This window comes from Eleutherodactylus coqui, chromosome 2 (assembly GCF_035609145.1).
Source record: "Eleutherodactylus coqui strain aEleCoq1 chromosome 2, aEleCoq1.hap1, whole genome shotgun sequence".
NCBI classification, from domain to species: Eukaryota; Metazoa; Chordata; class Amphibia; order Anura; family Eleutherodactylidae; genus Eleutherodactylus; species Eleutherodactylus coqui.
Window position 1 is genome coordinate 294,886,260 of NC_089838.1, and position 21,409 is coordinate 294,907,668.

The 21,409-nt window shown below is 43.4% G+C and overlaps 1 protein-coding gene across 4 annotated transcripts in view; it reads right to left on the bottom strand.

Moving 5' to 3' along the window:
* Positions 1–9,177: 9,177 nt before the first annotated feature.
* BRD4 (bromodomain containing 4) overlaps positions 9,178–21,409 on the bottom strand; it is a 51,273-nt gene continuing 39,041 nt past the window's right edge. For all 4 annotated transcript variants that reach the window (XM_066593342.1, XM_066593343.1, XM_066593340.1 and 1 more), the window contains 10 exons: positions 20,355–20,465; positions 19,950–20,002; positions 17,898–18,195; positions 16,479–17,126; positions 16,270–16,376; positions 15,992–16,151; positions 14,541–14,668; positions 12,612–12,811; positions 11,697–11,850; positions 9,178–11,600 (listed from right to left, as the gene is read on the bottom strand). In XM_066593342.1, coding sequence (XP_066449439.1) covers positions 11,529–11,600; positions 11,697–11,850; positions 12,612–12,811; positions 14,541–14,668; positions 15,992–16,151; positions 16,270–16,376; positions 16,479–17,126; positions 17,898–18,195; positions 19,950–20,002; positions 20,355–20,465 — 1,931 coding nt within the window. In that variant the 3' untranslated portion in view covers positions 9,178–11,528. The remainder of the gene's footprint in view (positions 11,601–11,696; positions 11,851–12,611; positions 12,812–14,540; positions 14,669–15,991; positions 16,152–16,269; positions 16,377–16,478; positions 17,127–17,897; positions 18,196–19,949; positions 20,003–20,354; positions 20,466–21,409) is intronic.

A 21,409-nucleotide genomic window follows, 5' to 3' on the forward strand; every position in this document is an offset into this window, starting at 1 on the left:
CTGCCTGTGATTATTTATAAAAAACCGCAGTCTGACTGGGGCATGCAGACACCTTGACAGAATGAATAGTGTGTGGCACATAGGTTCCCCATTGCTATGCCCACGTGTGCAGCTCCTGATGGCGGTGGCACACGATTATATTTCTCATTGCTTCTGTACAGCATTGTGGGCTATCGCCCCGCCCCTTTTAAAGAGGGTCGCTGCCTAGCCGTGCCAACCCTCTGCAGTGTGTGCCTGTGGTTCCTCCTCATGGCAGACGCACTTATAAATAGACATGAGTGTGGCGTGGCATGAGTGCAGCTGAAGGCTGCACAGGGACAATTTGGTGTGCGCTGTGGACACTGGGTCGTGCAGGGGGGGGGGGGGGTTGGGCAGCATGTAACCCAGGAGAAGTGGCAGCGGAGTGTCATGCAGGCAGTGATTGTGCTTTGTTGGAGGTAGTGTGGTGCTTAGCTAAGGTATGCATTGCTAATGAGGGCTTTTCAGAAGTAAAAGTTGTTGGGGGGGCCCACTCTTGCCGCTATTGGGGCTTAATAGTGGGACCTGGGAACTTGAGATGCAGCCCAACATGTAGCCCCTCGCCTGCCCTATCCGTTGCTGTGTCGTTCCCATCACTTTCTTGAATTGCCCAGATTTTCACAAATGAAAACCTTAGCGAGCATCGGCGATATACAAAAATGCTCGGGTCGCCCATTGACTTCAATGGGGTTCGTTACTCGAAACGAACCCTCAAGCATCGCGATAATTTCATCCCGAGTAACGAGCACCCGAGCATTTTGGTGCTCGCTCATCTCTAATACTAAGCCAATCATGAGTTGTTATGATGTTGGGGGCATACGTGGGTATTGATGCGTTATGTTCAGCTATACAACACACCTTCACCCTGTTGCTTGTGTTGCGCCCTCTTGTGTTAGAAACACTAACTGCAGCTGGAGAAAAGTTCTGAGATTTTGAGGTTTGAGTTCACACTGTCAAAGGTTTTCATTCAGACTTTGCTCCATAGAACGCAGCTTTTATCTACAGTGCGCCCTGCTTATGCCACTCAACGTGTCCCCGTTGCAACACCCTCAGTCGCGCTACCTTGCTGCCTCTGGAGAAGGACGGAAGGGGAATAATCACCTTGTTTTTTCCTTTCAGCTTAATACACGACTTTGCAAAAGCTAATTACCCAGGAGACAGGGGATTCAGTCACGTTGATCACTCATTAGATAACCCGGATTTTGCACTCTTTATGGATGGATCGAGGAATGATCAAGAAGGCAGGTCCTATACCCGTTATGCTGTGCTCTCCATACATGATATGGTCAAGGCCAAACCTCTTTCATCTTGAATGTCTGCCTTGCAAAGCCACATTGCGAGCTCTGGAAGAAGCATGCAAGCATGCTCACAGGAACATGTCTAAGGTTTACACAGACTCCCGCTATGCCTATGGTATTGCTCATGACTATGGACCCATCTGGAGAGCGAGGTCATTCTTAAAAGCAATTAAAAACAGAAAAGGTGTACTAATGGACGCCTTCTTGCTGCCTGAGAGAGTGGCCTGAAAATGCAACAAAAGGCCACTCCAAGGATGGTACAAAAGAGGCAACCGTAAATCACCGACTGATCAGGCTACAAAGACAAACATACAGAAGCCCAGACTTGTTCCTTCAGGGGGTGGGGCACTACAGGTACCTCCTCAGACATCACCCCTGGTGGATTATGACCTATTGATTCAGTTACAAAAGCACGCAACCAAGGGGGGGGTAGAGGGGTGAGGAACAATGGGAACCAGCAAGCGGGGCAGAGACACCTGCAGATAAATGTATGGTATCCAGCAAGCCGGGTCTCCCACAGGCCCTATCTTGTCATTGCTCTGGCCTCCCATGGAAATACACACCTGTCAAAAACAGCTATGTCAGATGTGGTTGCTAGTCACTGCTCTGCACCAGGATTTAGTGTCATGGCAGCTAAAACACACACAGGGCTGCCCGATTTGTTCATAGAACAATGTGGGTTGGTCTATATAGGCTCCCATGCAGTGACCTTGTCTCGACTACTCGTTCCAGCATCTTCAAATAGACTACTTTCAACTGCCAAGGGTGGGCAGCTATGAGTTTGTTCTGGTCTGCTTAGACCTGTTCTCAGAGTAGCCACTCTGGCCTACCCACTCACAAACGCCACCACCAAAAACTGATATGTGAGGTGGTATACAGTTACAGTGTACCAGAGACAACTGAGAGTGATCGAGGTACTCCCTCCATGGGAAAAGTGATACAGAAAGTAATAAAAGTGTTGGGGGTAGAACAGGCCTTTCATGCTCCGTACCATCCACAAAGCAGTGGTAGAGCAGAGAGTTCAAATGGTACCTTAGAAACCACAATCCAGAAGAGCTCAATAGACCATGGACCGAGTGCCTCCCCCTTGCACTTTTCTCCATAAGGTACACACCTAACAGAATAGGCCTCAGCCCATCTGAGGTACTTTTTGGGTCGGCCCCAAGGTCAGGATTGTATTTACCACGATAACTCCAGATGCAACATGATAGCTTGACAAACTATGTTATTGCACTCACAAAATGTTTAACTAATGTATATTCTTGAGTGTTTGCTTCTCTTCCAGATCGTGACAGTTTAGAAGGAACTCATTCTGTGAAACTAGGAGGTTGGGTGGTTACTAAAAGACACGTCCGCAAAGCTCTAGAACCCAGACTTGAGGGTCCATAAAAAGTGTTCCTGACCACTGTTACAGATGTTCAGCTGGAAGGACAAATCCAATTCGATACACGCATCTCATTGCAAGAGAGTCTTCTCACCATAATGAACATATGCTTTCTCCTAGGTTGTTCAATCCAGGTTATCTTTTTCACAGCTATGGTTCCATAACTAAGGCTCTGAAGGGTCTAACTAGCCTCTTTGATAACTAGTTATCATATGTCTGCACATGTTGGTGGTGGTAAGGCTGGTAGTGGTGGCTCCCCTGCTGATCTTGGTGCGGCACAGGTTGCACACCATTCTTCATCAGTCGTCCGCACTCTCATTAAAAAACCTCCAGACCTTCGAACACCTACCCCTCTGCACAGGAGCTTGCCGCGAGGAGGTGCTGTGCGGAACAGTTGAGGGATTACTTGCTCCAGCCCACTGCCTCTTCCAACCTGTTCTGGTGCTGCACTTGCCTCCCCCTCTGAAGCGCTGTCTTCAGTAGGCTTACCAACCCCGGTTGGGTCAGTCACCTCCTCATCCACTAGCTCTTCCTCTGAATTCTCAGTCTGCTCCTCCCTCAGGCATACTGCCCTAACAACCTCATTGACAGTCAACTGTGTTTCATCATCAACAAATACCTCTTGAGATACTACTTGGAAGTCCCCACCCTCATCACCCTCAGACTGTGAAAGGTCCAAATTTTGGGCATCGGTCACGACAAACTCCTCCGGTGGCTCATGAACCGTTGTTTGCGACTCAGGTAAGGGACCTGAGCCCAGTTCATGTGAGTATGCCTGTTCTGAATCTCTCCTTTTCCTGGAGTGACCAGGCTGGGAGGAAGGAGGATCAGCGTAAGGATTCACAGGTCCAGTCCCTTGGCTAGCGTGAGTGGACTGCGTGGAAGATTGGGTGGTGGATAAATTACTGGACGCATTATCCGCTATCCACGTCATCACCTGTTCGCAGTTCTGTTTTTAATAACTGTCTACCACGTGGACCTGCTAACTGTGAGATGAAGCTAGGGAGCGCAGATATGCTGCGCTCTACTTCTCTCTCAGCAGCAGGCACTGTTTCACCCTGCCCAGGACCTCACCCTCTGCCCACACCCTCACCCTTAGTGTTGATCATGTTGTATAATGCACTGCATCAAAATGCTACGTAAACTGCAAGGTATTTTACGGACGCTTTAAGCCAAAAATAGACAGTGTAAAATGAGTACAGTCTTGTTATATAGTGTGGATGGACAAGACACCCACTTGGGCCTATTATGAAAAGGCTTTCGGCTAAAAACAAAAAAAATTAAAAATGAGGAGTTTTGTTAGTTCCTATATAGTTTGTGTACACCAGTAGCAGTATACAGCCGGGATGCTTGTAAACACTTTGTGCACACTACTCCTCCCAGGCAGCCAAACTGATGATGCACATAAGTGGAGTTGTAGATCCCAAAAAGGACTGTTGGGTTCTTTGAAGATAGATTCCCTGCCTAAACGCTCCTTCTAACCTACACTAACTCTCTCTCATTCACAGCAGCTCTGTTCTTCAGCTAATCCAGCCTCCGTGTGAGGCGAGCATCAGGTGACCTGAGTTTTTATGATCCTAGGTCACCTGATCTGGCCAGCAAATCACTGCTATAGACGTGCACAGGGTTGACGCGTCATAGCAGGAGGTGCCAAAGCCTTCCCTGCATGTTCATTGGCTAAAAAGCTGCTAAACATGTGGGGAGGAGAGGGTGAAATTTTCTCGAACACGTGGTACTCGCTCGCGTACTTTTGAGTATGCTAATGCTCGGACGAGCATGCTCGCTCATCTCTAGTTTACACAGGAGGTGGTGAGTTCTCCTTCAATGGAACAGAGGCTGAACAAATATCTGATTTAGTGAATCCTGCACTGAGCAGAGGGTTGTACCAGATGACCCTGGAGGTCCCTTCCAACATTTCAGTTATGTGGCTAATCACTAATCGCATGACTGTGACCTCAGCAGTGTCAGTAATTAAATATGCATCGTGTGACCATTGTTTCACTGCCAGTTCACGAGCGCCATCTTTAAAATTTTATATAAAAAGTATTCTAATCAAACATCCCACCTGCTTGAAAAAGCACATTGCAAAGCTATCTTGTAGGATCACTCCTGATCTACTATCTTTTGGAAGAATCTGTAAACTAACCACCTGTGTCATAGGCGCCTAATTAAGAGTTATAACAAGCAAACTCAGACAGAGTTCTGCCTTAAACAAGCAGTCTTCTCGCAGAAGTACTCCAGATTTCTCTTTGCGTCACTAAATTAATCTCTTCAGGTTTACCTAGAAGCACAGCTTTTCTTTACACATAGGGGCCTCGTGTGGTGCAGAGTATTAAGGCAGCAGTATGCAGTCCTAAGCTCTCACTCACGAACTGAAGGTTGCGACTTAAATCTCCACATGGTTCAGGGAGCCGGTTAAAAGTTGACTCAGCCTTCCATCCTTCCAAGGTCAGTAAAATGAGTATCCAGCTTGCTGGAAGGTAATAAACAAGTTAGACAAATAAGTCCCCTTCCTTCCCACTTTATATTTAACCCCCATCTCCAAGGCTGTCCCTGCTTACCTATGCCACTATAATGCCTTTATTGAAGAAGGATTATAAAAAAAAAAATAATTTTAAAAAATCTCATCTTGTTCTATGCTAACCAGTGTCTCCAGTTCATTCCTAAACTTCTCAAACCCTTGGTCTAAACCTCTTCTGGACCGCTTAGGGTATATCCAGATAGCATTTTCCTGCATTGCAAAAAAATCAGATGCGGACTGGCCACATAATTCATGATGCTAATTCAAGGCCAAGCCAACATGTATCCGTATGATGCATCAGAGTCTTAGTGTTCCCAATGTGGATGAAACTTGCATTTTGGGTCATTTTTACAGCTCAAAAAGTTTTCCTGTTTATTACAAGCAAATCTGCACAACTATAGAGTAAAAATTCTATTTATTTCTTAAATTCACAGACAGTCTTTAATTATAAGAACATGGTAATACAAGCCGTGATACATGTGTAGTTTGATATAAATTTGGTATTTTGTGTTTAAATGAATTGGTGATGCTCTGCAGGGTCTCTCTGGTTAGAGGGGGGAAAAAAAACACGGAAAAAAAATAATTTAGGCTGTGGATACTGGTAGAGGGCCAACAAAAGTTGATGTGTGCACCTATGGGAGCCTCAAAGAGCTTTGCCAGTCATGTAACCAAAAGGCAAAAAAGAAAGAAGAAAAACAAAACATCCTATCTATTCACAGAAGTGGCGCTTGCTTGGCTTACTTCAAAACTGCATAATACAAGTTAGAAAATCCTTAGGTCACTTTTGATGTATTGATCAACAGTAATAACACACAAATGAGGCAACTTTAACACTGTCAGTTTTTCTAATTCAAAAACATCAACATATAAAAATACAAAAACACCCACCTAAGTCCAATCTGTCACATGTTGTCCTGTCAAGTGGTCATGTTTGTTGTGAAATGTAATCAATAAATGATGATTGTCATGGTAAGAATTCCAGCATATGCCAAAAAAGCACAGCTGTCCTTTATAAAGTAGAGGGGCTTTTACTGGGCACCCCTTTTTGAACTGGAGGTAAGAAGGGAGGGGATATTTAACAGAAAAAAAAGTTTGCATGTATTAAATTGGCAAGAAAACTTTTTTTTTTATAGATAAAGGAAGTAGACCTCTAAAAAAAACAAAAACAAAAAAACCAAAACGGAGTTAAATGAGAAGTGTGTTAAAGAACAAAAAAAGTTATATAAAACCTAAGGTTTGAAATACAGTTTAAGGAATCATTTCAAAACCTTTGCTTAAAAGTAACCCCCCCCCCCCCCAATAAAAACAAAAATCTCCAATTTAGCCAATTAAAATACAATGTAGCACAAAAGAGTTGACTAAACGTTTATACATTAAAGAGGAATTGTCACGGTATTGAATTAGTGGAACTAGCTACATTTTTTTCTAGTCTTCTCCTACGTAACTTTTGATTTGGCTCCCAAGACCTTGAATGTGTCATATGGTTGGTCATCACCGCCTACCGTCAATGAATGACATCAGATTTGATTGACTGTGAGAAATAGAGACCCCTAATTTTGAAACAGTCAAAGCACCGGCAGCCAAATCTAACTAGACTTGGAACAGGGAGAAATAGAAACTGAAAGGAAAGCTGCGCTAGAGTCAGCGAGGCCATGGTTATAAAGCTATGCAGCCAAGTAGAGGACATAACAGGTCTTCTTTAAAATTAAGGTGACTGAAATGGGTGACTCACACTAAAGTCTGTATAGCCAACTACAGAAGCTATCCTCTAGCTGGAAACAAAAACACTAACATTAAAACTGAAGAATTTGTACAATAGTCTTAACCAGACAGCTCTATAAGTGGTTTTATGAAATCAGAGTAACTGCTTTCCTCCAGAATTGGCAGCCCTACCCCTCTATGGTGCAGAGTTGGGTGGCACCATTTCTGGAAGTAGCCATGTTTATCTGGTCTCAAACAACCCCCTTTTAAAAAAAGGGAAATTGTCACATGTTTCATGCGGTCAGAATCCTGGGACAGCATGAACCCCGGATATGTATGCCTTATTTGGAAAAACTGCGACATTTCAGAATCCATTCACAAACAAGGCGTTAAGAGTCATGGTGGTATCATGACAGCCTCTTCCAGCCTGGATCATAGAGTGGCAGCAATCTCACCACCCCTAAACCGAAGCTCTATTTGGAATGAATCTTCAAAGTAGATTTATTCTGAAACGTCACAGCGTTTCACAGTAAGACATACATGTCCGTAATGTACGTACCCGTCCTGACAACATAAACCTGGTGATGGGTTCCCTTTGAATGGGTTGTGTCAAGACAGTCATTTATTACCTATCCATAGTGTAGGTGATAAAGTCTGGTTGGTTGGAGTCTCCCCACTGATCCCGAAAATGGGGCTCCCTTGTCCCCTTCTCATCACTGCAGAATCAGTGACATCACACTGAATGGAGTCGTGGCCGCACATGCACGATACCATAGCTCCATTTAATTGAACAAGGCTGATGGTCAGCTATTTCCGTCAGTCCTACTGAAATGAAAGGAGCGGTGCCGAACATGCATGACCATGGATCCATCCATTGTGACGTCACTGAGGATCAGTTCCGCGATCCCATAGTGGTGAGAAGAGGGGGACAAGGTAATCCTCCCATACCATTGGGAGTGGTGGGACCCCCAGCGATCAGACTTATGGATAGGTGATTAAAGTGTCATGAAACAACCCCTTTAAACTACCGTATAGCTTCCTCCACTTATAAAAGGGCATTACAGCATACTGCCACATAGCATTACAATACTGAACTATTTATACTACATAATGGCTTATAATTTTTATAGATTCTTGTATTTTATTTCACTGTATTTTTGTCATAAAAATAGAAAACAGAATTGATAAGTCATACTTCGTTTCACAGAAAGAAAGAAAAACCGTGGACACGAACATGGCTGATTTTTGCACAGACACAATTAATTATTTTTTCTTTCCTGCATATTTACGTGATTTAATAAGAGCTACAACACAACGTCATGGGGAGCGGTTTAGAGTAGTTTATGCCAAGGTTGATTACAGTATTAAAAATAAAATTAAAAAAATGCTAAATAGAAATCACATAAATTTTACCTTGTTTTATCCAGAAAAACAAATATGGAATCATTTCATATATTTTTAATGTACTTTAGTATCAGCTATAAGTGATGTATGTCAAGTAATGTGTAAAAGAGGGTTTAAAAAAAAAAAAAAAAAAGGTAAAAGTAAGACTAGATGGTTACGCCGTATGAACACATGACTGGTATAGGTGAGAGGATGCAGCCACATGAGGGCAAGTAAGGCAATCAGAAAAAGGAATCCAGATGAAGTTTAGAAACTTTGAGGCAGAACACTGTTTATTAGGTGTATTGTCAGTTGAGGGGGGAGTAGGATTCTACAGAGCATCATGTCCAAATGCCCAGTAGGAGTAGCTGTGTGCCCATCACTTAGTAATACCAGAGAGAGATGGGCATTCTTCACACATTTCCTTAAACATATGGACTAAAATGAATACAGCTGTCCCGGGGTAAAGGAAAGTATATTGTTCTGCTAGACTTTTTATAAAGTGTATTATTACGTGTCTTTGCTGTGCACCACTTCCAGTGTTGACCATCCCCCCAAAAATTTTTTAAAAAGTGATCCACCCCTGCAGAGCATCACGAAGCCCCATCATCACTTTGCAAATACTGAACAAGTATCACCCTCACAATCTTACATGGCTCCCCAATATTGCCAATGTGTCAATCCCCACAACCTCCACCGCTTCTGCAGAGCGCTACCGCCAAAGATGGGGAGCACCCTGTATAATTAAAAGGGATCAATAAAAAGGGGGTGGGGGAGGAGTTAGGGGGTGGGCAACAAAGGCAAAAACGGGCTGAAACCAACATAAAATTTTTTGTTTTTATATATGCAGCAAAAGTAAAATGAAATGAAAATATAATAAAAAAAGACTTTATTGCATGAAATCAGTTACAACACAGACTTCTGTGCCTGTTTGCTCGGGAAAATGAATGGGGAGGCCACTATCTAAAAAAAAAAAAAAAATGGGTGAGACATTAGGAGAAAGGGGGGTGAGGGGAGGGGATATGGAGAATAAAAGGAAACAGAGCTTATGGCACATAAAAAGGATTTTAGTTGTTTTTTTTCCGTTTTTTTTTTTTTTGAACAGTTCAAATTATATATATTTATATATAAAATAAAAAAAGAACAAAAAATAAAAACAGAGTAAAATTACAGAGACAGGATAAGGGGGAAGGAAAATGTATCAGGGTAGGTGAGTATCAAATTAACAGGGTGATCAAAAAAACAATTAGAGATCCCCCCCTCCCTCCCCGCCATGCACACGAGAATACGCACACACACACACATTCACTCACACTCACACTCACAGGGCCCATACTAAACTTAGGGCTGGTACAGCTACTCCGCATTACTGCAGTGCCTACAGACTAAGGGCATAGGGATTTTTGCAGACTATTGTATTGTGTGCGAGCAGATCATTGCACCAGGTTATTAAACCTGCAGCAGAAGAGAGTCGGACTCCTAGAGATTTCACAGCATAACATGGTCATATGAACGTCTTGCAAGGAATATTGATGCTACAGTGTATACAGAACTGCTAGTGTGCCTCGTGGCCGAGGTGGTTAACGACCCTCCAGAAAAAAAAAAATTTAAAATTTCTACCTTGATGAGTACAAAGCTCGCAGGTTTTAACACTCACACTTGAGGTGCAGGATCCTTGTGAGAATACAAGAACGCTGCACAGCGGTCAGGGATGAACTCGCAGAGCATTACCCTTAGTATAGGATGCGCAGCAGCGATGGGAGAGAAACCTGCTGGGCAAGAAAATGTAGACTACAGGGATGACATTTTTTTTAGGAAGTAGGTGATGGCAGCCATGCAAAGTAATGGTCAGCCCAGCAGAGTGATATTAAAATACATAGAATGGTGTTTATAACAAAGTCATAAGAATACGTATAAACCATGCAGCTACACGTGTGTGTGTGTATACAGCCCACCCGCATGTATACATATAAAGCAATATACAATGCAATGATGTGCAGAATGAGAATTATTGACTATGCTTTGCTTACTTTCTACTGTATTTACGCTGAGCAGTTTTTCTACGTCCTTGGAGATAAAAGGGGATTAATACCTGAGTTTCAAGAGCAATTTGGGTGTACGAGGACATAACACACACACGCACGCACATACACGACATTAAAATAAGATGTATACAATATTATAAAAGGAAAAAAAAAAAGTACAATCATTGCAGGCACATAGAAATGTGTGTACAAAAAAAAAATAAAATAAAAGATGGGCTATCATTGAGCAGTCATCACTGTTTATGAAATGCAGCCAACATGTACACGGTGAGTGATGTCAGGTACAGGACGTGATGTGCGCACGTATAGAAAACTGCGGATGAACACCGAATGACCAACACCAAGAATCCAACCGATGCCGAAATTAACTACTGCCAAGGCATAAATTCGCCATCTTTTGTTACACTACTGAATCCTATAGTAAAAGGCTCTGATGCTCGCCAGGTTCTATACATCTTGTGCACTAGTGACACGTTGCTATACATCGCTGCCCTGGACCTGACAACTGAACTCAAGGTGCAATGGTAGAAAGGTGAGTTGATGCAATCATATATAAAACAAGGCTAAATGGGCTCCCAAGAGCTGCAAGGGCATTTGGATTATATACACCAGTAATCTCTACTTGCCGTAGTGATTTGTTTGCGCACACAATTAGCAATGTTCTGCAGCCCTCTTAGCCCTGACACAAACGAACACACTTTGCACTGTACCCAAACGCCTGTCTCTTGCGTGTGAACCTCATACAATGCAGAGCGCTCCTTCCCCACTTCTCACAGAAAGTGGGTTTATAGAGAGATACCTCTGCTACCCCCCAGAGAGTCTATGCTCTTCCAAATTGCTCTGCCCACAAGTGGGGTGGGTGAGGGGGGAGGGGGAGGTGGTACGAAAACAGGTTTTACTGCACGACAATCCATAATGAGGCCGTATGTCTCCTGGACTTCAACACTTCTGGAGACTCCACGTTTTCGTGTACAAAGGCTGGGATTAAAAATACATGAGGGGCATAAACGTCGGCGTCTCTTGTAGGGTGATGTCCCCTCTGCCCTCAGTGAGATTTTAAAAGAAAAAAAATAAAAAATAAAGAAAAGAAACCCCCTCCCCAAAAAAAGGTGGAAACCATGGGACAGGGCCGAGTGGACTAAAGTGGTGGAGGTGGTGACGGTGCGAAGATTGAAGTCTCAAGAGAACAAGTTCTGTTCAAATATCTCCATCAGGTCACTCTGAAAATTCATGTCTATAGAGGGGGCCATCTGTAGGTATAAATGACATTAATTAGCATGGCAAAAAAAACCAAAACACAAAAGGTCTATATTGAAAACGTGGACAAGATTCTGCTTGGTGCTTACCGCCTGTCGCCGTCTTCTCTCCTGTTCTCTCCTCCTTTCCATCTCTCTCTGATCCATGATTGGCTGAGAGCTTTGTGTAGGCGGAGGAGGTGCAGGAAGAGGCTCTTCGTGCACTTTGCGCGCTTGCTCCTGAGCGTCATCTTCTTCCCGAGATCTAGAATGGACCAAATCCACAGGTTAGAGGTCAAGTTATTCAAAACCAGCTCTCTGGCAAGCACTTAAACAGTAAAGTACACGAAATGCCAACATCATAATGACCAGTCTCTTGGGCTTAGCTTAAGGGCCAATAATCATGAACGAGCACCCATTAGAACACTTCTACCTCGGGATCACTGCCCTGTTCACACAGCCAACGAATAAGCAAACAGCTCAAAGAACATGACGAATGAGCAAATAGTTTGTATGTCGATCGCATATTTCTGTGCAGCCTAAAAAACAAACAATCAGTTTCAACAGCACATCTACCTATATGAAAGGGGAGGGGCTGCCGACAACGAATGGAGGATGAAAGATCACATCAACAATTGCTCATCCCCAAAAGAGACAGATCGGCCTGTGGAAAGGTCAAAATGAACAAGCGCTAATCTCAATGATAGGTGCCCATTAACACGGATAGAAGGAATGTGTATTATGACTCTTAGGCTGCATTCAGGCGAACGTATATTGGCTCGGTTTTCACGCCGAGCCGATATACGTTGTCCTCATGTGCGGGGGGGGGGGGATGGAAGAGCCCCAGGAGCAGAAACTGAGCTCCCGCCCCCTCTCTGCCTCCTCTCCGCCCCTCTGCACTATTTGCAATGGGGAGAGGCGGGCCGGGCGGGGCTAATTCTTGGAACTTGTGTTTTGCCTTCCTCTAAGATCAACTGGGTGTGTAAGTATTTATGGCAGTAGAAGGGATATACACAGTGGTCTTACCTCATTCTCTCCTGCTCTCGCCGCATTCTCTCAGCTTGTTCAGCCTGAAGTTTGAGAGCCTTCTCTCGCTCTTCCTTCTCCCGAGCGGCACGTCTAAATAACTCAAAGCTATCGCTGGTTGATTTCCCAGCTGCTGTCGGGGTGACTTGAGGCTTCTGCACTAAACTCGCCCAGGAGCCCATATTTTTAATTTTTAGGTCCTGCGGAGAAAGGTGACAAATCCGATATAGGAAAGTGTATTAAACGCAAACTTTAACATGTATGCACAGGATAAACATACTTCATACAGGGTTGGTTGGTTGTTTTAGGAAAAAAGAAAAAGACCATTATGCACATGGGTGGGAGAAATGGATGTCACCAATATAAACTAAATGGAGTACCGCTAGGAAAAAGTGAGATGGAAAAAAGACCTACTAGTTGACTGTAGACTTAACTTGATCAATCAATGCCAGTCAGCTGCTGCAAAGGCAAATAAAGTCTTGGGGTGCATTAAAAGAGGCATAGGGGTGAGGGACGAGAACATTATCCTCCCACTATATAAAGCACTTGTCAGGCCCCACATGGAATACTGTGTACAGTTCTGGATACCGGTGCTCAGGAAAGATGTTGCAGCGCTTGAGGGGGTTCAAAGAAGGGCAACTAAATTAATAAATGAATGGGAGGACTGGAATACCCAGAGAGGCTATCAAAATTTGGATTATTCACCCTGGAAAAAAGAAGGCTAAGGGGCGATCAAATAACTATGTATAAATATATCATGGGGCAATACAAGGACCTCTCCCATGATCTGTTTATACCCAGGACTGTGCCGGTAACAAGGGAGCATTCTCTACGCCTAGAGGAAAGCAGGTTTCATCACCAACACAGAAGGGGGTTCTTTACTCTAAGAGCAGTGAGACTATGGAACACTCTGCCTGAGGACGTGGTGATGGCAAAATCCATAGAGGAGTTTAAGAGACGACTAGATGTCTTTCTAGAGCGCTATGATATTACAGGATATAGACATTAAATCACCAGGGGGTTGTTGATCCTGTCTTGGAGTCAGGTATAGAAACTTCAAATGTTGATCCAGGGATTATTCTGACTGCCATTATGGAGTCTGGAAGGAATTTTTTCCCCTCAAAATGGGATAAATTGGCTTTTGTCCTATTGGGTTTTTTTTATTTTGAATCAACAAAGGGGTGTGGAAACAGGCTGAACTGGATGGACGTTATCTTTTTTCAGCCTTGCATACTATGTTACTATGACCATAACGTGTGTGGAGTTTTTTACTAATGTACTAAAACAGAAATAAAAACTATTTATGGTTGGCAAAGTATATAACACCAAAAGGTTTATGGCAGTTAAGGCAAAATACTAGATCATAAAATACTGGAAGCTCTGTTTTTAGGTTAGAGCATCAGGCAGTTCTGCAGCTGGGATTGACACAGTAGCATAAGAATAGAGGTTGCACTTGCCCCCTCACCAAAGAGGCAACCAAGGCTGTTGTTGCAGCTATAGCAAACTTCATCAATAATGCCTTATCACATCGCAACAGTGTGTACAGCATAGCACACCATTTGCTTGGAGGGACACATATGTGGCTCTTTTACTTTGTGGTGTTCTGGAAGGGTACCATTGTTTGGAGATGCACAATTACTTTGGGGGGACAATTACTTAAGGATGGCTCACAGGGTGGCACTGAGGCATCTGGAACATGCAACAAGTGATAAGATCTGAGCTGAAGTAGAAAGCACAGTCTCTACAAGGTGTACAAAAACTGTGCCTGGTAAAAGATGAATCCGCTGCAGAACTATAAGGAGTGCAGAGGCCCTTTAATCAGCTGATCAGAAAGGGCGCTAGGAGTCAGGCCTATGCTGATCTGATAATCGGATGAACTATACCAAAGATAGGCCATTAAAATTTAGGGTCCAGAAAACCCCTTATTACCTTTTTGGGGGCCACGGGTGTCTTAGGCTCCTGCTTTTGCTTCTCTTTCTCAGGTACCACTTGAGGGGTGATGTTTTGATCTGGAGGTCGCACAGAGCGGTTACCATCAATGGGTTTCATCTCTTGCCCTGAATTTTAGAAAAGTCAAGTGTGAGGCAAACGTAATAAGTTTTGAAAAGCTAGCATCTCCTAAACATATCCTCTTTTTATAGTGCAGTTGTATTCCCAAATCACAATACTAGTAAACTATTTGCGTCCCCCCTCCTTCTATATCACTCAAGTGCAAGTAAATGTGCAGTTGAAGGTTTAGAAAAATATAAATATTTAGCTTCACGCCTGCACTTAAGGAACTTTTACACAGGCAGAATATTCTGAATGCTGAGTAATATAGCATGTCAATTCACCCTCCTTAGGCCTCGTTCACACGGGCGACAAAGAAGCGCGATTTTGTTGCGTTGCTACAAATCGCATGTATGTGAAGCCTATGCTTTCCTATGGGTTACTTCACACATGTGATGTTTTGTAGCATGCAACAACCCAACACAAAAACCTTGTGGGTCCGGCGATATGCCTGCAACTCGTGAGGTTTTGTAGCCCATGTTTCCCTATGGAGCCTTACTCTCTGTTCAATCGCATGAAAACACTGTTTTCGTGCGGTGCGATGCAACTTTGACAGTAGGAAATCCTACTGTCAAAGCCTAAACTAAGCCCTGGCTGCAGGGGAAAATAATACGCATACAGCACCTTAGAAGCGCTGTCCCGACACCGCAGTACCTTCTCCACAGCACAGGTCCCGGCACTGTTTCTCTTCATCATCTTCTGGCCGGGTATTAAAAAATCCCCGCCTCCTGGAAATGCTGGCTATGATTGGCTGACACTTAGCCAATCCCAGCCAGCACTCGATGAACCAATCACAGCGAGTGCTGGCTGTGATTGGCTAAGTGCCAGCCAATCACAGCCAGCGCTTCCAGGAGGCGGGGATTTTTCAATCCCCCGGCCAAAAGAGATGAAGAAGAAAAGTGTCGGGGACAGAGAAGAAGCTGCAGCAGAACCCCAGACAGCGTGGGGAGAGGTGATGTATACTTTTTTTACATTTTTTTTTTCAGCTACAGCTTATTTTGGGGGTAGGGCTTATATTTCAAGCCCTCCCCCTGAAAATCCTTGCATGTGGTGCAAAGTCACGATATCACCACGAGAAACCGCAGCAATATCACATGGACCAGTGATGCAATATCACTGCAATTTTCTCGCTGCGATGCAGAATTGCCAATGTGAATGAGGCCTTACTGCCATTTACTTGCATCAGAAGATCGGCATGCAGATCAGCATCAAAAACCATAGCAGAAAGAGGTGTTTTTTTTCTAAAAAGTGGAATTTGCCATGGAAAATTCTGTAGCAAATTTTTCATTTGAGCATACCCAAACAAATGACAACTAAAATGAAGAACTCACGCGGCTGTTCATGGCTAGAACCCTTCAGGGACTCTGGAAGTTTGTGGGATTCACTCCTCATGCCAGGAGAGAAGCCTTCAGGCCTAAGAGAGGGTGAATGGCGCTTTTGTTCTTTTACCACAAGCGGCTGAGGCTGCAACACTGATGATCCTCTCATTTCCTGGAAGAGCAAACACATGGATTACGAACAAGAAAAGACAAAAAAAAAACAAAACAAAAAAAAACACACAACCTTTGAATACAGAAGACACAAATGAAAATGCAATCAGAGGGTTTACCTGCTTCTTAGGCTGCACGGCATGCGGTGAAGGTGGATGTGCCATGCCTGCAAATGGAGCCACCTGAGGTGAATGGAGAAGAGGTGATGGGGCCTCTCTCATGTGACCTACATACAGAATAGAACGGGTAAATCAAAACTAGAACATATATGCCTGCTTTGCTCTAATCTGAACGAATGGGTCATCCTTTAATTAAATAATCTCCTCACCTCCGGGGTACTGCTCTGGTTTCTGTCGCGGTGAGGGGTGATGGTGTTGGATCACTTGCTGCTGCTTGGCCTGCTGGTGCTGCACAAGCTGTTGGTGTGGAGGAGCCAAAGGGCTTTGCAGATTTGGGTGTTGTTGGGATGAAGGTGGTGCCTGCCCTGGCGGCTGTTGTTGGGAGGCTGCAGGTGGTGTCTGTAACTGGTGTACATGGGATGAAGGAGGTGGTTGGGGCGCAGTGCTTACAGAGGAAGGAGAAGGGTAAGGCAGGTTTTGCAAGTGGCGTACTGACTGGGGTTGAGCAGTGAGCGGAGCTTGACTTTGCACTTTGACAGAAGTGAGGAGAGGCTGGAGGGGAGATTGAGTGGGAGGTTGCTGCGATTTTTGCAGTTGCTGCAAATAAAGAGCCATCTGTGCAGGACCAAGGTGAATAGGGGAAGGAGGGAGACCACTTCTAGGAGACGGTGGATCATCATCATCTTCTAGAAGGACATGAGGGGGCTGCGGATGGTGGTGGTGGGAATGAGAGGCTGGTTGGTGATGCGTTGGTGGTGGAGGTGGTGAAGCTGATGGTGGTCTGACAGGTTTTGGCGGGAGAGCAGCTGCACGATTTGAGGGGCGAGAGGGTTGCTGGGGCATGGCGTTATGCAAAGCTGTAAATACAAAGAAATGGAATGAGTTACAGAACACATTATCACACAACACACAATAGTTATAGACAAAATTAGTTAGACTGACAAGGGCCATTTACACGGGACGATCACTCAAAATTCATTCAAACGAACTAATTTGAGCAATAATCGTCCCATGCAAAAGCAAAAAAAATACAGTATATCATTAACTACTCTTACACTATTCGTTATCCTAAAAAAACATTGCTGGATTGCAGGTTTGCTGATGCGTGTAAACGATTAGCGCTTCACATAGAATGTAAATCACTGAACGAGAAGCCAAGCCAGCGATCCAGCAGTGAAGTCTGCCTAACGACCCTAGTGGTGACGTCTCGCTCGTGCAGTCGTTTAGATGACCGTCGTCTCATCTCAACGGGACTTTATTTAGAAATAGAAAACAGAACATCCGGCGTTTCCATTGATATCAGAATAAAAACAGTATCTTATTTAGACCTCATGGATAAAAAAGAAGAAAAAAAAATCTTCAAAAAAATTTTTGGGGGCGCTTACAAGTTTCGAGCTCTGTTTTTTTGGGAAGATGTTGTGTTTTATTCATGATGTCTAAATAAAGTACTGTTTTTATTCTGGTATCACGGAAGTGACAGAGAGTCTGTTTTCTATTGCTGTGAGGTGTGCTTACACCTGTCTGTGCGGTAAGCTGGCGTTTTGGATATACATATATTTAGAAATGTTACATATGGTAGCACCAGGCAGTTACAGTCCTTGTATATGTCAAAAAGAAATGCAGCTTACCTGGAGGACTAACAAGGGCGTGTTGGTTGAGATGAGGTGGAGAAACGCGATTCGGCTGACCACCTGTTAGATGTGCTGGAAGATCAGGTGTCGGGATGTGCAGTCCCCCCTGCCCATAGTGAGCAGCTGCTTCGAAAACACTAGCAGGATGGTGATGGTGAGGATGAAGCAAAGATGGATGGGATGAGTCCAAGCTTGGAGGAGGAACATATGAAGGTGGAGGATTAGGGGAGGGTGGTTTCATGGCATTGGAAGGTGGAGCAAGAGACTGTGGAGGAAGATGAGACTGATGATGATTCTGTAATGAATAAAAAAAGTAAGTCACTACAGAGGTGAACCACAATTAGGGAACAATAATTTCACTTTACAATACTACATGACCCCCCTCCAAACAGCTCAAATCCAATACCTCAGAGGTACTAACAGGATGTTAGACAAACTTTGCTTTTATTTATTTATTTTTAATCAAATAGTTTTTTTTTAATTTTCCAACACAAAATTCTCACTTTTCCAAGAACCAAACAAACAACAATTTAAATAATCCCACCCCCTAACTTTGTTTCAATTTAGTGCCAATTGGCAAAGGTTAACATGCGAAAAAAGGCTGGCCATACATGATGGCTTAAAATTGAATCACCAGCAGATACTGCTCTGTGCATTCCAATTAAAGGCTATAAGACCCCTTTCGGATCCTTATTTTTCCCTCCTGTTACATGTATGTATTTTGAGCTGACAATCACTTGTGCGCTAGAGTTTAATTAATTTTTGCCCTGTTTGTCTTCTGCCACCTTTACACATTACTGCACATAAAAACTGCAGACTGAGTAGATAGCAGATCCATTAGTGTGCTGGACTGACAACTTGATTTTCAGCCCTAGGCTCACATATTGCTTATTCATTGTGGGTTTTTGCTTGCAGAATCTGCACACAAAATCTTCGGCAAGAATAATGCAAGTAAAAAGGGGAAATGCCCAACAGGTTGCTCAGCAGAGGTAAACTAAGCTGTCAGTCCAGCCTCACTGACAGATCTCCTATTGAGACTCATGTTTAAGTTTCTATGGGGATGGAAACAAAGCAAAAAAAAAATCAGAGGACGCAACTTATTTGGTTATGTTCACGCTACCATTCGCTACCATTCAAAGACTTTGTCAGAGCTTCTGCCTCAGGAGAACCCCATGAGTTATTAGGGTCTGTCAACATTGAGCCAGCACAATGTTGTGGCTTTCTTTATAAATGGAAGCCACAGTACAGATGTGAACACGATTCAAGTTGGTCACCAATGACTATAGTCTTTGTTTTGTTATTAAAGTTCCCGGACAAACTCCTTTAACCCTTTCCAATCCAATTTGTATCCTGGTTTTCCTAGGGGGGCTTAAGGTCCATTTACATGAGCAGATAAACGACAGTTTGAGTGACAGCTTTGAGCGATTATTTTGCATAAACAAAAATTGGTATTTAAGTAGCTACTCAGCTACTTAAATACCAATTATGTATGCAAATGAAGCCTTCCCTGAACACAGCTAATAGCCCGAGGCCATTACTGCGCTCAGATCCTTTGTATTCCACAGGGAAACAATGCTATCAGCACTCCCACGTAGAGAACGACTGATAAAAGTGATTTTTAGGTTAGGTTGATTTTAACGATCAGCTAAAAGTGCCCAAAAACCGGGTGCCCTGTTCCCATTTACACGCGCCGATTATCACTAAAACGATCGCCGATTAGCGAATTTTCAGCGAAAATCGTCCAGTGTAAATGGACCTTTAGTCTTTTTCTGCTGTTATACAACTGCGCTATATGCTGGCTAAAGCCAGTACTGCATGAGGTGACACGTTGGATAGGCTCCGACAACAGAGACTGACAATATACAGTAAGAGAACCCCAACAGATAGATGTCTTCCAACATCAGAGCTGTACAGCCTTAAATCATAAGGTCTTCATAGGTCAGACGGTGGATTGGAAAGGCTTAAGATGTACAGAGGAAATATTGATGATGGCAAGCAATGAAAGGCTGCAGGCTGGTGTGTCCTATTGTTCTCTGTAGTAAAAATTACCTTTCTGGACTCTCTCCCTGAGTGACTCTTTTTCTTCGGTTTTGGGGCCATTTCTGTAGAGATACAAGAAAAACACTTTTGCTTATCAAGTTTAAGGCCGCATTCAGACAGCCGAGTACAACTTGTCCCAAGATTCTCAGGTGCATCTCGCATCAGAAAGCACACAGCCGCATGTCCATGTGCTGTCTGAGCAGTGGGGGTAGTGAACCTTGCATGTCCTACTCTCACCTGTGAATCGAACCAGAATAGGACATGCTGCCATTTTTTTTTTTTTTTTTATTACATAGACCATTAGTCTGTGAATGAAAAAAACAATATAAAATTGCCCCAGTGATACAATGTTCGTAAACTACTAACTTGATGCCCGGAACATTCCCACAACATAAAGTTTATATGTATTCTAACCTGGGTCAGATTCTTCACTATCTGAAGTGCTGGATTCACTGGAGCTTTCAGATTCAGATGATGAGAAGCCTTTCCCTTTACCAGAACCAGAGGTGGGAGCCTCAATTTTATCTGTGGATGACAAGAGCGGCTTAAGGAAAGAACAATGGGAAAGGCAAGAAGAGTTCTCCTGTAAGAGGAATTTAAAATAATCTCTATATCAAATCTAAAATGACGCAAGCTATAATGGACCCGAATATTATCGGAATTTCTGGGTATTCCACAAAACCAACAGAAAAATCAAACAAATCTGGTTGTTAGCAACAAGTGGGCAAGGAATCAGACTACAAGACCTATGAGTAAATAATGGAACATTAAAAAATATATATATATATATTTATTTTTTTTTTAAAAGGAAGATCTTGTTCACACTGCATATCTTTGCAGTGATTTCTATGGGCTGAAACCAATCGAAAAAAAGATTTGGGTAAAAAACTGTTTTTTTTTTATTTCTTTTACTCGTGGTTTTGGGTGAAAAGAGCAAAGTGGGGAAAAAATTGCATCAAAATTGAAAGGGGGTTTATAAGAATCCATTAGCACTTTTTCAATACTACCCTTTTACTCATTACAGCCAATCAGGGGACAAAAATGGGATAGAAAAAAAATGCCAGGGGTGTAATATCTGACTGTGGTGGCAGTTTAACACAGGCACTACTACATGGAAAGGAGATATGCTTCTTTTTCCAACAAGCCGTTTGTTACACATGTCAACAGAAGAAACTAAAGCAGGATCTTGGGCAAGAGTAAGACTTAATGGGATACTCCTGGACTTTTTTTTTCTATTGATAACTTACGGGTCATCAATAGAGGATTGGCAGAGATCCGCTGCTTGGGATTCCCACCGATCAGCTGATTCCTGGGGCCGCTGTCACTGTGGTCAGCAGCCCTACAAATCAGCTGTTGACCACAGCACAGTGGCCCAGGTTAGTGTTCAAGGAACAGCTCCAATTGAATTTAATGGGAGCTGTACCTGCAGCACCAACCTGGCCCACTGCGCTATGGTCAGCTCAATCTAC